Here is a 15,529-nt window from a genome sequence, read left to right as displayed (position 1 = left end):
TGTTATCTGAAGGAGAGCTGTGATTGGATGTTATCTGAAGGAGAGCTGTGATTGGACGTTATCAGACAGGAGAGCTGTGATTGGACGTTATCAGATAGGCGAGCTGTGATTGGACGTTATCTGAAGGACAGCTGTGATTGGACGTTATCTGAAGGACAGCTGTGATTGGACGTTATCTGACAGGCGAGATGTGATTGGACGTTATCAGACAGGCGAGCTGTGATTGGACGTTATCAGAAGGCGAGCTGTGATTGGACGTTATCAGATAGGCGAGCTGTGATTGGACGTTATCTGACAGGCGAGCTGTGATTGGACGATATCAGACAGGCGAGCTGTGATTGGATGTTATCTGAAGGAGAGCTGTGATTGGACGTTATCAGACGGGCGAGCTGTGATTGGACGTTATCTGACAGGCGAGCTGTGATTGGACGATTATGTGACAGGAGAGCTGTGATTGGACGTTATCTGACAGGCGAGCTGTGATTGGACGATTTGTGACAGGAGAGCTGTGATTGGACGTTATCTGACAAGCGAGCTGTGATTGGACGATATCAGACAGGCGAGCTGTGATTGGACGTTATCAGACAGGCGAGCTGTGATTGGACGTTATCTGAAGGAGAGCTGTGATTGGACGTTTGTGACAGGAGAGCTGTGATTGGACGTTATCTGACAGGAGAGCTGTGATTGGACGTTATCTGACAAGCGAGCTGTGATTGGACGTTATCAGATAGGCGAGCTGTGATTGGACGTTATCTGACAGGCGAGCTGTGATTGGACGTTATCTGACAGCGAGCTGTGATTGGACGTTATCTGACAGGAGAGCTGTGATTGGATGTTATCTGACAGGCGAGATGTGATTGGACGTTATCAGAAGGCGAGCTGTGATTGGACGTTATCTGAAGGACGAGCTGTGATTGGACGTTATCTGACAGGCGAGATGTGATTGGACGTTATCAGACAGGCGAGCTGTGATTGGACGTTATGTGAAGGAGAGCTGTGATTGGACGTTATCTGACAGGCGAGCTGTGATTGGACGATTTGTGACAGGAGAGCTGTGATTGGACGTTATCTGAAGGAGAGCTGTGATTGGACGTTATCTGAAGGAGAGCTGTGATTGGATGTTATCAGACAGGCGAGCTGTGATTGGACGTTATCTGAAGGAGAGCTGTGATTGGATGTTATCAGATAGGCGAGCTGTGATTGGATGTTATCTGACAGGAGAGCTGTGATTGGACGTTATCTGACAAGCGAGCTGTGATTGGACGATTTGTGGGAGGAGAGCTGTGATTGGACGTTATCTGAAGGAGAGCTGTGATTGGACGTTATCTGACAGGAGAGCTGTGATTGGACGTTATCAGATAGGCGAGCTGTGATTGGATGTTATCAGATAGGCGAGCTGTGATTGGACGATTTGTGACAGGAGAGCTGTGATTGGACGTTATCTGATGGAGAGCTGTGATTGGACGTTATGTGACAGGAGAGCTGTGATTGGACGTTATCTGACAGGCGAGCTGTGATTGGATGTTATCAGATAGGCGAGCTGTGATTGGATGTTATCTGATGGAGAGCTGTGATTGGACGATTTGTGACAGGAGAGCTGTGATTGGACGTTATCAGACGGGCGAGCTGTGATTGGACGTTATCTGAAGGAGAGCTGTGATTGGACGTTATCTGACAGGCGAGCTGTGATTGGATGTTATGTGAAGGAGAGCTGTGATTGGACGTTATCTGACAGGAGAGCTGTGATTGGATGTTATCAGACAGGCAAGCTGTGATAGGACGTTATCAGACAGGTGAGCTGTGATTGGACGTTATCTGACAGGCGAGATGTGATTGGACGATATCAGATAGGCGAGCTGTGATTGGATGTTATCTGAAGGAGATCTGTGATTGGACGTTATCAGACAGGCGAGCTGTGATTGGACGTTATCTGAAGGGTGAGCTGTGATTGGACGTTATCTGACAGGAGAGCTGTGATTGGATGTTATCAGACGGTGAGCTGTGATTGGACGTTATCTGACAGGAGAGCTGTGATTGGATGTTATCTGATTGAGAGCTGTGATTGGATGTTATCTGAAGGGTGAGCTGTGATTGGACGTTATCTGACAGGAGAGCTGTGATTGGATGTTATCTGATGGAGAGCTGTGATTGGACGTTATGTGACAGGAGAGCTGTGATTGGACGTTATCTGACAGGCGAGATGTGATTGGACGATATCAGACAGGCGAGCTGTGATTGGATGTTATCTGAAGGAGAGCTGTGATTGGACGTTATCTGACAGGCGAGCTGTGATTGGACGTTATCTGACAGGCGAGATGTGATTGGACGTTATCAGACAGGCGAGCTGTGATTGGATGTTATCTGACAGGAGAGCTGTGATTGGACGTTATCTGACAAGCGAGCTGTGATTGGATGTTATCTGAAGGGCGAGCTGTGATTGGACGTTATCTGACAAGCGAGCTGTGATTGGTTGTTATCTGAAGGGTGAGCTGTGATTGGACGTTATCTGACAAGCGAGCTGTGATTGGATGTTATCTGACAGGAGAGCTGTTATTGGATGTTATCTGACAGGAGAGCTGTGATTGGACGTTATCTGACAGGAGAGCTGTTATTGGATGTTATCTGACAGGAGAGCTGTGATTGGACGTTATCAGACAGGTGAGCTGTGGTTGGATGTTATCTGAAGGGCGAGCTGTGATTGGACGTTATCTGACAGGAGAGCTGTGATTGGACGTTATCTGAAGGAGAGCTGTGATTGGACGTTATCTGACAGGCGAGCTGTGATTGGACGTTATCAGACGGGCGAGCTGTGATTGGATGTTATCAGACGGGCGAGCTGTGATTGGACGTTATCTGAAGGAGAGCTGTGATTGGACGTTATGTGACAGGAGAGCTGTGATTGGATGTTATCTGACAGGAGAGCTGTGATTGGATGTTATCTGACGGGCGAGATGTGATTGGACGTTATCTGACAAGCGAGCTGTGATTGGACGTTATCAGACGGGCGAGCTGTGATTGGACGTTATCAGACGGTGAGCTGTGATTGGACGTTTTGTGACAGGAGAGCTGTGATTGGATGTTATCTGAAGGAGAGCTGTGATTGGACGTTATCTGACAGGCGAGATGTGATTGGACGTTATGTGACAGGATGCAACATGCTAATCATGCTATCAATCTTTTTCTGGTTTTTAACTTTTAAACTTTTAAAAACCAGTAGATGAACACTTAACTAGTTATTATAACTAGTATTATTATTATTAAGTTGGCTTGAGAAAGCCAACTTACTGAAATGCTATTTAAACTTCTTCTTAGTATTATTAAGTTGGCTTGAGTAAGCCAACTTACTGAAATCCTATTTAAACTTCTTCTTATTATTATTAAGTTGGCTTGAGAAAGCCAACTTACTGAAATGCTATTTAAACTTCTTATTATTTGTGGTGCTTGCCAAAGGCAAGGCATCACTATTGTTCTCTTGCATACTTATTATTATTCTGCTTATTCTTATTCTTCTTCTGGACAAAACTTCGGTTCGCTACTCCTCCTGCACCGTTCGTCACAGACCCATGAATGAGGCGTCAAATCGTGCGGCTTATTGAGGAATGGTGTACTATATCTTTTATAAGCGATCAGGCATACGATAATCGTACAGTGGGCGAAAAATCGGCCGAAAAATCCCATAGACTTAACATTGCGGCCAAATTTGACAAGTTGTAGCTCAGAGCGAGAATTTCATAGAAACTTGTGAATCGCTACATTTGAAGAGGCTATCAAGCTGTGTGAGAACATACCCCGCAATGGGGTATAAGTTGTACCCCTGGGGCGCAAGAGCCCCCCAAATTTGCCCCATTGACATACTATGGTGAGGGACGGCCCATGAAACAGCACACGTTTTTCCTACTATGGTAATTTACATAGGAATTTTGCATTGAACATAACTCTGCATCACAATCTCATAGAGAAATGGGGGTGGGCTCATTTTACTCAGCCAACCAATCAGACTCTCACGATCATTATGAAGCTATCAAGCCACGCCCTAGCAACCATTTATAGCACCCTAGCAACTGATCCCATAGACTGCTATGTTAAAAGCCCAGATGGATATCTTCGGATAACAGTGTCATAGAGACATGGGGGCGGGCTCATTTGACTCGGGGCAGCAAACAGCCAATCATGAATCACCATAGACACTTCCTAGCCACACCCTAGCAACCATTATCAAGCACCCTAGCAACCCAAACCCAAACAGCCATATCTTTCAATTTGAATATCATCGAGACATAGGGGTGGGCTCGTTTGACTCGGGGCAGCAAACAGCCAATCATAAATCACCATAGACACTTCCTAGTCACTCTCTAGCAACCAATGTCGAGTACCCTAGCAACCCAAACCCAAATAGCCATATCTTCAAATCTGAATGTCATAGAGAAATGGGGGTTGGTTCATATTATTCATACTGGCAAACAGGCTTTGGAGTATCATCATTGGCAGCTGCCAAGCCACTTCCTAACAACCAAACAGAGTACCCTAGCAACCATTTATCAAGTCCTACATCTTTGCATCAGAATGTCGTATAGACTTGGGAGTTGGTTCTTTTGACTCATGCTAACAAATAGGACTTCCAAACATGTTACACATGCTAGCGGTGAATAGTTACATGCTAATAGTGATTAGCTAAGTGCTAATTCAAACTAAGAACTCTATAAAACTCCATAGTAACGATCTGTGACAACTAGTAACTGCCTAGCAACACCCTAGCAACCACCCCAAGTACCCTAGCAACCACATAGCAACATCCTAGCAACCACCCTGGGTACCCTAGCAACCAATCCGAGTACCCTAGCAACCGCATAGCAAGACCCTAGCAACCACCCCAAGTACCCTAGCAACCACACAGTAACATCCTAGCAACCACCCTGGGTACCCTAGCAACCACTCTGAGTACCCTAGCAACCACATAGCAACACCTTAGCAACCACCCTGATTACCTTAGCAACCGCATAGCAACAACCTAGCAACCACCCTGGGTACCCTAGCAACGACCCTAGCAAACATCCTGGGTACCCTAGCAACCACCCCAAGTGCCGTAGCAACCGCTTAGCAGTGCCGTGGAAACCACTCATGCCAACCTAGCAACCGAGCGCTGAGTTTTGCCACGGCAAGCACCACTCACATTTTCTTCAGGAAATGTACATTCTAGTTCTGCTTCTTCTTCTGGACAAAAACTTCGATTCGCTACTCCTCCTGCACCGTTTGTCACAGACCCATGAAAGAGGTGTCAAATCTACCGGCTCATTGAGGAGATGTGGACTATATCTTTTCTAAGCGATCGGACCTACGAAGTTCGCACAGCGGACGAAAAAGCGGGCAAAAAATCCCATTGACTTACAATGGCGGAATGTTCGTGAATTTGAATCTCAACTGTCACTTTCTCACACACACACACACACGCACACGCAGGCCCTTAGGAACCCCTTCTCTCTCTCTCTCTCTCTCTCTCTCTCTGTCACTCACACACACTCATTTGACTTATCTTTTAAGTAACTAATAATTAATGACCTATGATCTTCATAGCCACACCCTAGCAACCAATTACAGCACCCTAGCAACCACCCCATAGACCTCCATTGAAAACACTCGTGATCGCAAATAGGACTTTCCTCATGCATGCTACACATACTAGCAGTGAATAGCTACATGCTAATAGTGATTAGCTAAGTGTTAAATCAGACAAAGAACATACGAATAACTCTATAAATCTACATAGTAATGATGTGTGACAACTACCAACCGCTTAGCAATACGCTTAGTAACCTCCCAGTTATAGAGGTGTGCTATATCTTTTATAAGTAATTGAGTGTACGATGTTTGTCTGGTGGATGAAAAAATTTGGGCGAAAAAGTCCCATAGACTTAACATTGGCACAAAATTAGTGAGATTATATCTTTGGATCAGGAGGTCACAGAGACTTGGGAGAGGGCTCTTTTGACTCGGCCTATCAAGCAGCCAATAAGTACTGACATGACAACTTCATACCTATGCCCTAGCAACCACTTACAGCACCCTAGCAACCGTAAAAGGACATTAACAAACAATTTTTCAGCACCAAAACATTGTAGAAACATGGGGTAGGGCTCTGTTGATTCAGACTGTCAAATAGTCTTTAAATATCATGCCATAAACTGTATGGGCACACCATAGCTACCATTTAGAGTACCTTAGCAACTGAACAAACTCATGAATAAGCAATTTCTCAGCACCAGAATGTGGTATAGATATCGGCGTGGCCTCTTTTGTTCGGGCTGAAAAAGCAGTCTGTAAGTATCACCATGGCGACTGTGCAGCTACACCCTAGCAACCACATAGAGAACCCTAGCAACCGTATAGCAACATAAAGAAGCCATATCTCAGCTCCACAACATCATACAGACATGGGAGTTGGCTCTCTACAATCGCGCAGAACACTGTAGTATCTGCCCAGCGCCGAGTTTTGCCCCGGCAAGCACCACTCACATTTTCTTCAGGAAACGTACATTCTAGTTAAGTTGGCTTGAAAAAGCCAACTTACTGATATTGTACTTAAGCTTCATATTATTATTATTCTTCTTAGACTAAATTTCTGAACGCTACTCCTCCTAGAGCTTTCAAGCTGGAACCACCAAACTCAGCCCAGCTGTTCAGACTGGTCTGACTCGAGTTGCTATATCTCTTTAGACTGATCCGACTTACAGTTTTCTTAAAAATGAAGATTAAAAATAAAAAAAATCCCATAGACTTACATTGACGGAATGTTCAAATGAGCCAAGACCTTGCCAGCTCCAACTGACAAACATTCAAATGTAAACACACTGAAGCCTATTAGACTCAATCAAGCTTCCCTTCTATGTACTATTTCTAACCAATTCAAACTCATATAAGCTTCCACTCTATCTAATACTATTTCTAATCTATCTAAATCATGCTAGCAACATGCTAGTAACATGCTGATCGTGCTTGAAACATGCTAACATCATGCTAGTAACTTGCTAATTATGCTAGCAACATGCTAGTAACATGCTAATCATGCTTGAAACATGCTAACAACATGCTAATTATGCTAGAAACAGGCTAGTAACATGGTAATTGTGCTAGCAACATTCTAGTAACATGCTAATCATGCTAAGAATATGCTAGTAACATGCTAATCATGCTAGAAACAGGCTAGCAACATGCTAGTAACTTTTCTAATCATGTTAACAACATGCTAGTAACTTGCTAATCATGTAAGCAACATGCTAGTAACATGCTGATCATGCTAGAATCATGGTAGCAACATGCTAATCATGCTAGAAACAGTCTAGTAACATGCTAATCGTGCTAGCAACATTCTAGTAACATGCTAATCATGCTAGAGACCTGCTGGTAACTTGCTAATCATGCTAAGAATATGCTAGTAATATGCTGATCATGGGCGAATTCCAAACGGCTTTTTTGCGCCCTTGAAGGGCACTTCGGGAAGGGGACGCCATTTGTAGGGACGTTCCAAACGAAAGTGAACAACTGATTCCCTTCACGAAGGGCCTTTCCAGAAGTCCGTTAGTGAAGGGAACATGCGATGGTCACTTCACGGAAGTGATTTCCGTTTGTGATCATGTGATCTTCATTTAGGAGATCTTGCGATGCATTTTAAAGCAAAGTTGGGGTTTATTTTGACTTTACATACAAACGTAAGTAGAATAAACTAATTAAATTTGTCTTTATTTTTATGTAATACAAAATATTTTCGTCAGTGATAAAAATATGATGTCAGACTGTATTGATTTAAGACAGAGCAAGTTTAGTTTGAAAACATTTAATAGTAAATAAGAAACAATTAGACAGTATTTTAATAAAATAATAACAATAAGAAGAAATATTTATTTGCAACAACTGTTGGAGTGCTGAATGCTGCACGCACGCGCAGCGTTGTCAAGGTAACATTTTGTCCATTATTCCCTTCGCCAAGCGAGTTCCAAACGCTTATACGAGACAGTAATGCCCTACACCCTTCAAAGAACACACTTCAAGGGGTCTGCCCTTCGAAGGGAGTAGGGCATAGGGATGATCACTTCTGTTTGGAATTCGCCCCATGTTAGGATCATGCTAGCAACATGCTAGTTACTTGCTAATAATGCTAAAGACATGATGGTAACTTTGCTAATCATGCTCAAACATGCTAGTAACACCTTAGCAACCTACCCGGGTACCATAGCAACCACCTAGCAACACACTAATATTACCTTAGCAACTGCATAGCAACCACCCCGAGTACCCTAGCAACCGCATAGCAACACCTTAGCAACCACCCCGGATACCCTAACAACTGCCTAGCAACACCTTAGCAACCACCCCGAGTACCCTAGCAACCGCATAGCAACACCTTAGCAACCACCCCGGATACCTTAGCAACCGCCTAGCAACACCTTAGCAACCACCCCGGTTACCCTAGCAACCACCCCGGGTACCATAGCAACCACTTAGCAACCACCCCGGTTACCCTAGCAACCACATAGCAACACCTTAGCAACCACCCCGGGTACCATAGCAACAACCTAGCAAAACCTTAGCAACCATCCAGAGTGCCCTAGCAACCGCCTAGCAACACCCTAGTAACCACCCTGAGTGCTATAGCAACCACATAGCAACACCCTAGAAACCGACCTGGATACCTTAGCAACCACTTAGCAACACCATAGCAACCACCCCAGCTACCTTAGCAACTCCTTAGCAACCACCCCAAGGACCCTAGCAACCGCTTAGCAACACCCTAGCAACTACCCCAGGTAACCTAGCAACCACCCTAGAAGCCACCCCAGGTACCCCAGTGATCTGTTTTTCTGTCTGTTCTTCTGATAGACTGTATTGCCTATAAAACATTCAAACATTAATCTTTAAAACTATTTTACGTATTTCAAACTACTTCAAACTGAAAACCTTCAAACTTCAAGCTTTTAAAACTTTTACAAACTTTCTGGCTAGGCTTTTTCATGCTAACTTAAAGTTTGTATCCAAACTTTACAATCTAGTTATTATTATTATTAACTTATAGGCCTACTAGTAATATGGTTTTACTAAAATATGATGTGTTATAGATTACTAGTATCAAGACAAGTGATTATAATGGGAAATATACTTAATTACAAGAATTAAAGTCTGGCAAACTGCTAAATATTCTATATGATGATTTACCTGCTGGATTGCTGGAGCTTTGAATCCATGTTTGCAATGTTGAACTGCCTTAAGCCTGGAATACACTACACGACTTTTAAAATCTGAACAGATTTTTAAAACACCAGGCATCATACACTTACCGACTTTATAAATAGTGACAAAGGAAAACTGGGCATCATACACTACGCGATTGAAGATCATACACTACCAGACTTTAAAGTTGTTCCGATCACAACAAACTCATGCAGAAACGTTCGCCTTGTTGTTAGGAGACGCATGACAAATGAAAACATACGTGTTCTAAAATCTGCTGAAAATATCAAACATGTTTGATATCCTCCGACTGGATAGAATCAAAGTCTGAAGCTAAAAAATCGGAGTCTGTGACCATCATACACTACGCAATTTTCTGTGGAATCTGTCAGCTGTAATCTGCAGACTGGCTCCGACTTTTCTCAACTAGCATCAACTTGTTCAGACTGTAAAATCGGGGGAAAATTGGGGCAAAAATCGCGTAGTGTATTCCAGGCTTGCAGCCTCCCTTCATTCTTTCTCTCTCTTCTTTTTTGTGAAGGCTTTTTTTTGTGTGTGTGTGTGTGTGTGTAAAAAGTGTTCAAACAACAGCGAATTGTGTTATTTATATTAGATCTGATCGGGTAGCCTACAATAATTTGATTAAACATTTTAATTTTAAGAATGTGGATATTTTGTTGTTATCACTTTTAAAAGACCGAGAGCAAATCATTAGGCTAATGCTAGCAAGTTGTATGGGAAAAGACTAAAGAAATTACCCCTTTTGTCATAGGCAAGCAGTTGGCGGCCGACAAATAGGTATTAGTCTACCTACACCCTCTGACTAGCATCAGACTGGCGAATTTGTGATCGTGAGACCGGAGCCTTCGGCCGACGCTAGGTTCAAAAGAAACACTAGGTCCCCAGTGAACGGATAATTGAAAATATAGCAAGTCCAGAATAATCGGATACTCAAATTTTAACACATGGGATGTTATGATCAGTTTTTAAATTATCATCACGATTTGTATTCAATAAATATTTGAAAATTGGAGTCAGATTTAAACGAGAAAAGAGTCAGAGATTAAATTAGAAACCAACATTTTAATAAATCAAGTGATCTTTTTCAGAAGTGCAAAGAAAGACATACACGCAGAGCTCCTTCGACCAGGCCGCTGGATTCCGCTGTTTGGGCTAGCAGGTGGATTCTTACAGTGTCATACCATAAAAATATAATACAACTGACTTTGTCTTTTATGTGGATTTAATAAAAACATTGCAAGTTACTAATTAGCCCATAACACTTTTCATCATTTCAAAGAATGTTTACATTACCAAAGAACATTTTCACTTCAGTCCAGCGAGTTCAAGCACTCTCAAAAATTCCCATAATAATCTCTAAAGCTGTTTACACTGTGAAATTAATATCTTACATTCGTACATCTTCACTTTGTTTCTGAGGAGAGAATTCACCAGAGAATTCAGTCAGCGAGTGTGTGCGGTGACGAAATAGCGGCGCTTCTGCAATGACTCATCTGAACGCTTCTGATTGGTCCTTGCATTCATAACCTCAACAGAATCGTATGGGATTGGTTCCCCTTCAATTCGTCACTCTACACTGCTATGTGAAATACATTTTCCTCCAATACTACTGAAGCCTTATTGAATCACGCCAGTGAAACTGGTGAATGGCGTTCAAGCGCGCAAAATATGAGCGGGAATCCCACTCTATATAAGGCAGTGCTTGTACATCATCCATTCAGAATTTTTTTCCTTCAGCAAACCTTCTACGAGAAGCAAGAAGCCTACCAAACAAGATTACTCACCGTGATCTACACGCTGCAGCGGAATGTCTTCTCTTCCCCTGCTGTGTTCCGGTGAGCTTCAGATTCAAAGATGACTCGTGATTGCCTCTCCTGTGCGGAGCCAATCGAATCTTCTGATGGCCACGAATGGGGGTCGGACTGCCCCCACTGCGGGTATATGACTTTCCGGACTCTCAGGCTCCGTGTGGCCATTGTCCAAGGCGATGAACTCGCCCAACTAGCTCTGCCGTGTTCTTCCTTTGCAGCCTCTTTCGAGCCAAGGAGGAAAGTGCCGCGAGTTTCTGATGCGGATCTGTCAGGATCAGGTGACGAGCCCGCGCCGGCTCAGTGCCCACTCGCTCCTCACCCCTCTGCTGCAGGTCCCCTTCCATTGTGCTTCATGACCGCTGATCTCCGCCCCTCCACCGAAGCTCAAGATGTGGTGTCTTTCGGTGCCATGGAGGGCACTGAAGAGGAGGATGATGCCATTTCGGTGGCAGCGTCTGCGAGAGAGGAGTGGTCTAACAGCCCGCTGGATTACACTGTGCCCCACGGCAGCGACGCGGGGGACCTCCATCACAGTGATGTTGAGCTCCTAAGCATCCTGTCCACGGCAGTGGATGAGCTCGGTTTGGAGTGGGCGCCTCCTGCCGAGCCGGCCAGAAACTGTCTGGAAGAGTGGTAACTCCTGTCGGATCGCGGCAGAAAAGACACCCCGAACCTTGTGGTGCTAGATCGTCACCTGTGGCTGACTCTGACCGAGTTGAAGGACTCGGAGAAGACGGCCCTTCTGGATGCTCCCGTGAATCCCTCAGGTCTCTTCGGAGCGGTGGTGGAAACGTTCACGGAACGCTTTGTTGAAGCGCAGAAGCAGTCGAAGGCCATTAGTCACTTCCTGCCAAAGCTCGCTGGCACGAAATCTCCCACAAATCTCTCTCTGGGAAGACCACAAGCCTCCTCTGCTGCTGTTTGGCGTGAACATGAGCCAGCGGTGAGATCAAGACAGCCGTGGCCGAAGTGCCATCAGGGCCCGAAGGGCCAGAGACTCCACACTGACAGAAACGGCAGGCCACCGGCATCGGAATCAAAGCCATGTTCCTGATGCTGTCTCTTGGAGGAGGAAAGCTGCACTCAGTGCCGAAGACGAGCCACTGAAGAAGTCCGCTCGCTCCGCTGTGTGTGCTCACCACGCCCCCCTGCCTGTTGCAGGTGGCGAGAGCAATTGTCACGTTTGTGTTTTGACTGTTCCACTATGCAGTGCAATAAAGTTGAAAAACACACAAAACTCACCTCAATATCAGGGCAATTTTCCTCCTCTCACTCCCCTCTCCCACATCACTCACTCTCACACTCGTGTGGAATTAAACTCCCTGCTCCCCAACGGTGAGTTATCCCTCACGATGTGCAGTCCGCCTCGCCCGCTGTCACAGTTCACGGAAGCGTGGCAGGCACTGCCAGGGTTATCAGAGTGGGTTATGAAATCAATAAAGAACGGCTACATGCTTCAGTTCTGGCTGGGGAGCCATATGCAATGGCAGACCAGCCTTCGGGACATGGTCAGAAATGGAGAAGTCATGGCACATAAACTGTCTGGAGCTCTGTGCTGTGCACCTAGCGCTCGAGTGCTTTCTCCCAGACATTCTTCAACGTCACATTCTCATCAGGATGGACAGCATGACAGTGGTAGCGTTTATAAATCACCAAGGCGGTGTGAACTCGCGACCACTGCTGCAACTGGCGAGAGACCTCCTTCTGTGGGCAGATCGACACCTCCTCTCCATCCGGGCAGTACATGTCCCCGGACGCCTGAACTACAGCGCGGACTTACTGTAGAGGGGCGGGGTAATCCACGGGGAGTGGAGATTACACCCTCTGACAGTCAAAATAATTTGGAGTGTATTCGGCAGGGTGGAGGTGGATCTCTTCGCATCAGTGGAGAACACTCACTGCCCGCCGTTTTATTCACTGACACACTCTCCCCTAGGAGTGGATGCACTAGCTCACAGCTGGGCGAAAGTACGCAAGTATGCCTTTCCTCCAGTGAAACTTCTGCCTCGCGTGCTTTGCAAAATCAGAGAGGAAAAGGAAACTGTTCTGTTAGTGGCACCGAAATGGCCCAATCAGCCATGGTTCCCAGAACTGGTGGAGATGCTGGTAGCCCCCCCATGGACTATCCCACTGAAGAGAGACCTCCTCTCTTAAGCACAAGGAACGATTTGGCACCCAAATAAAGCCTTCATGGAGCCTTCATGTCTGGCCCCTCTACGGAGCTTGCCAGTAACAGATGCACTTCCTCAGCGCGTGTCGAACACTATCTCTGAGGCTAGGGCTCCTTCCACGAGGCGTCTTTACGCACATAAATGGAGAGTTTTTTCAAGTTGGTGCTTATCGCGGGGCGAAGACCCAATCAGCTGCCCAATACCAATAATCCTCGTCTTCCTTCAAGAGCGATTTGATAGTGGTCGTATGCCATCCACATTGAAAGTGTATGTGGCCACTATAACAGCCTTTTACGCGCACGTCGAAAATCGCCCGATCGGCAGAAATGACCTGATCATACGATTTTTAAATAGAGCAAGAAGGCTGAACCCCTCCTCGCCCTTCTACTCTACCCACTTGGGACTTGGCGCTTGTGCTTGATGCTCTCACGGGACCCCCGTTCGAGCCCATACCATCAGCGAGCTTATGAGCGCTCTCTCTCAAGACAGCGGTCCTGCTCGCGCTGGCCTCTGTTAAGCGAATTGGAGACCTACAGGCGTTTTCAATTGACGACTCGTGTATTGAATTCGGGCCAGGTGATTGCAGACTCACCTTGAAGCCTAGAAAAGGTTATGTGCCTAAAGTGCTTTCGACTTCATTTAAAGCGCAGGTCATAACACTATCTGCTTTCCGCCCCAAAACACAGAGCGGGACAGAGCCGCTTAATACACTCCTGCTGTGCCCTGTACGCGTGGTGCGTACTTATATCGAGCGCTCTAGACAGTTCAGACTCTCGGAGCAGCTATTTGTATGTTTTGGTCGACGTACAAAAGGATTGCCTGTGTCCAAGCAAAGGCTGTCACACTGGATCGTCGACGCAATTGCTTTGGCTTATAGCTCTAAGGGCGTGGAATGTCCTATAGGGGTCCGGGCCCACTCAATCCGCGGACTCGCGTCCTCATGGGCCTGGGAAAATGGCATGTCTATTCAGGACATTTGTATGGCGGCAGGCTGGTCGTCTCCTAGCACTTTCACGAGGTTTTATAACCTAGATGTGTCACCGCTTGCCTCGCATGTGCTGTCAAGCGAGCAGCGCACGCGCCTACTCAGCCTCAGTTATGATCTGAGATGTGTATCAGTGGTTTCGACTAGGTCGTATACACCCTGTATTGACGCACCACCAATTCAATGCTGTCCCCATCAGTTTATCACAGTGTTATGATATAGTTCACCATGTCTTTTAGGACTTGGTCACCATCATACCGGTACGGCAGTGCATCATAACATGATTTCATTGAAATTAAACAATTTCAACTAATCTATATGTGAAAGTGCTGAAGCCGCCACCATTTCACATTCTCTGTTTCACCGGAGTTAACTTGCTGCCGCACACCCGATTTTTACATGGTTTCAACTAGGTCCTGTAGACCTGAGCTGTGTTTACTAATTTCATAATATCATTGCCGCTCTCATTACGGCTCCGAATGTGAAACTTGACATACTTAGTCGAGCCAGGCTCCATCGCTGTGACACAGCGGGATTTTATACGTTCCCATAGCAATGTAGAGTGACCGAATTGAAGGGGAACACTCTCGGTTACTAACGCAACCTCGGTTCCCCCGAAATGAGGGAACGAGACATTGCTCTTATTGCCTTGTCACCGAGCTCAGGATCTTAGAATGCCAAGTTGCTTCAGTCAAAAATTCTGAATGGATGACGAACAAACACTGCCTTATATAGAGTGGGATTCCCGCTCATATTTTGTGCACTTGAGCACCATTGGCCAGTTTCACTGGCGTGATTCAATAAGGCTTCAGTAGTATTCAAGGAAAATGTATTTCCCATAGCAATGTCTCTTTCCCTCATTTCGAGGAACCGAGGTTACGTTAGTAACCGAGAGCGTTCCCCCACTCTATATGGCTGCTTTATCAAAGGAAGCCACGCCTTCTGAGCAAAAGAGCCAATCGCTAATTGGTAAAGTCAGCGCATCACTGCATCTGCCAGAAGTTCCGGTTTCTATAGAAACAGTAAGAGTTCTGACTGTGCGTTCACACCAGATGCGGCTTGCACGAATAAATTGTGCTATTCGCATGTAGTTGGATGCTTGAACATTAAGCCCCGTTCACATGTCGCTAGACTCTGTACTGTGAAGACGCTTGTGGGCGTTCCTACTGTTGTCGCTCTAATATTATTGGTAGACTGCATGTCTGGACATAATAGAAAAAATGCAATCACAAACTATATATATCGTCGGTAAAACTAAGACATCATTCTAATCTGACTAGGAATTAGACTTCAAAGAAATAAAAGTAGCATTCTGCTGTTGG

The 15,529-nt window shown here is 45.4% G+C and overlaps 1 protein-coding gene across 1 annotated transcript in view; it reads right to left on the bottom strand.

Annotated features, from left to right (window-relative positions):
• LOC131525193 (uncharacterized) overlaps positions 1 to 9,233 on the bottom strand; it is a 12,797-nt gene extending 3,564 nt beyond the window's left edge. The window contains exon 1 of the mRNA XM_058752559.1: positions 9,205 to 9,233. Coding sequence (XP_058608542.1) covers positions 9,205 to 9,233 — 29 coding nt within the window. The remainder of the gene's footprint in view (positions 1 to 9,204) is intronic.
• Between the last annotated feature and the right edge of the window lie 6,296 nt (positions 9,234 to 15,529).

The sequence above is a fragment of the Onychostoma macrolepis genome, chromosome 19 (genome assembly GCF_012432095.1).
Source record: "Onychostoma macrolepis isolate SWU-2019 chromosome 19, ASM1243209v1, whole genome shotgun sequence".
NCBI lineage: Eukaryota > Metazoa > Chordata > Actinopteri > Cypriniformes > Cyprinidae > Onychostoma > Onychostoma macrolepis.
This window is presented reverse-complemented; position numbering and strand designations above follow the sequence as displayed.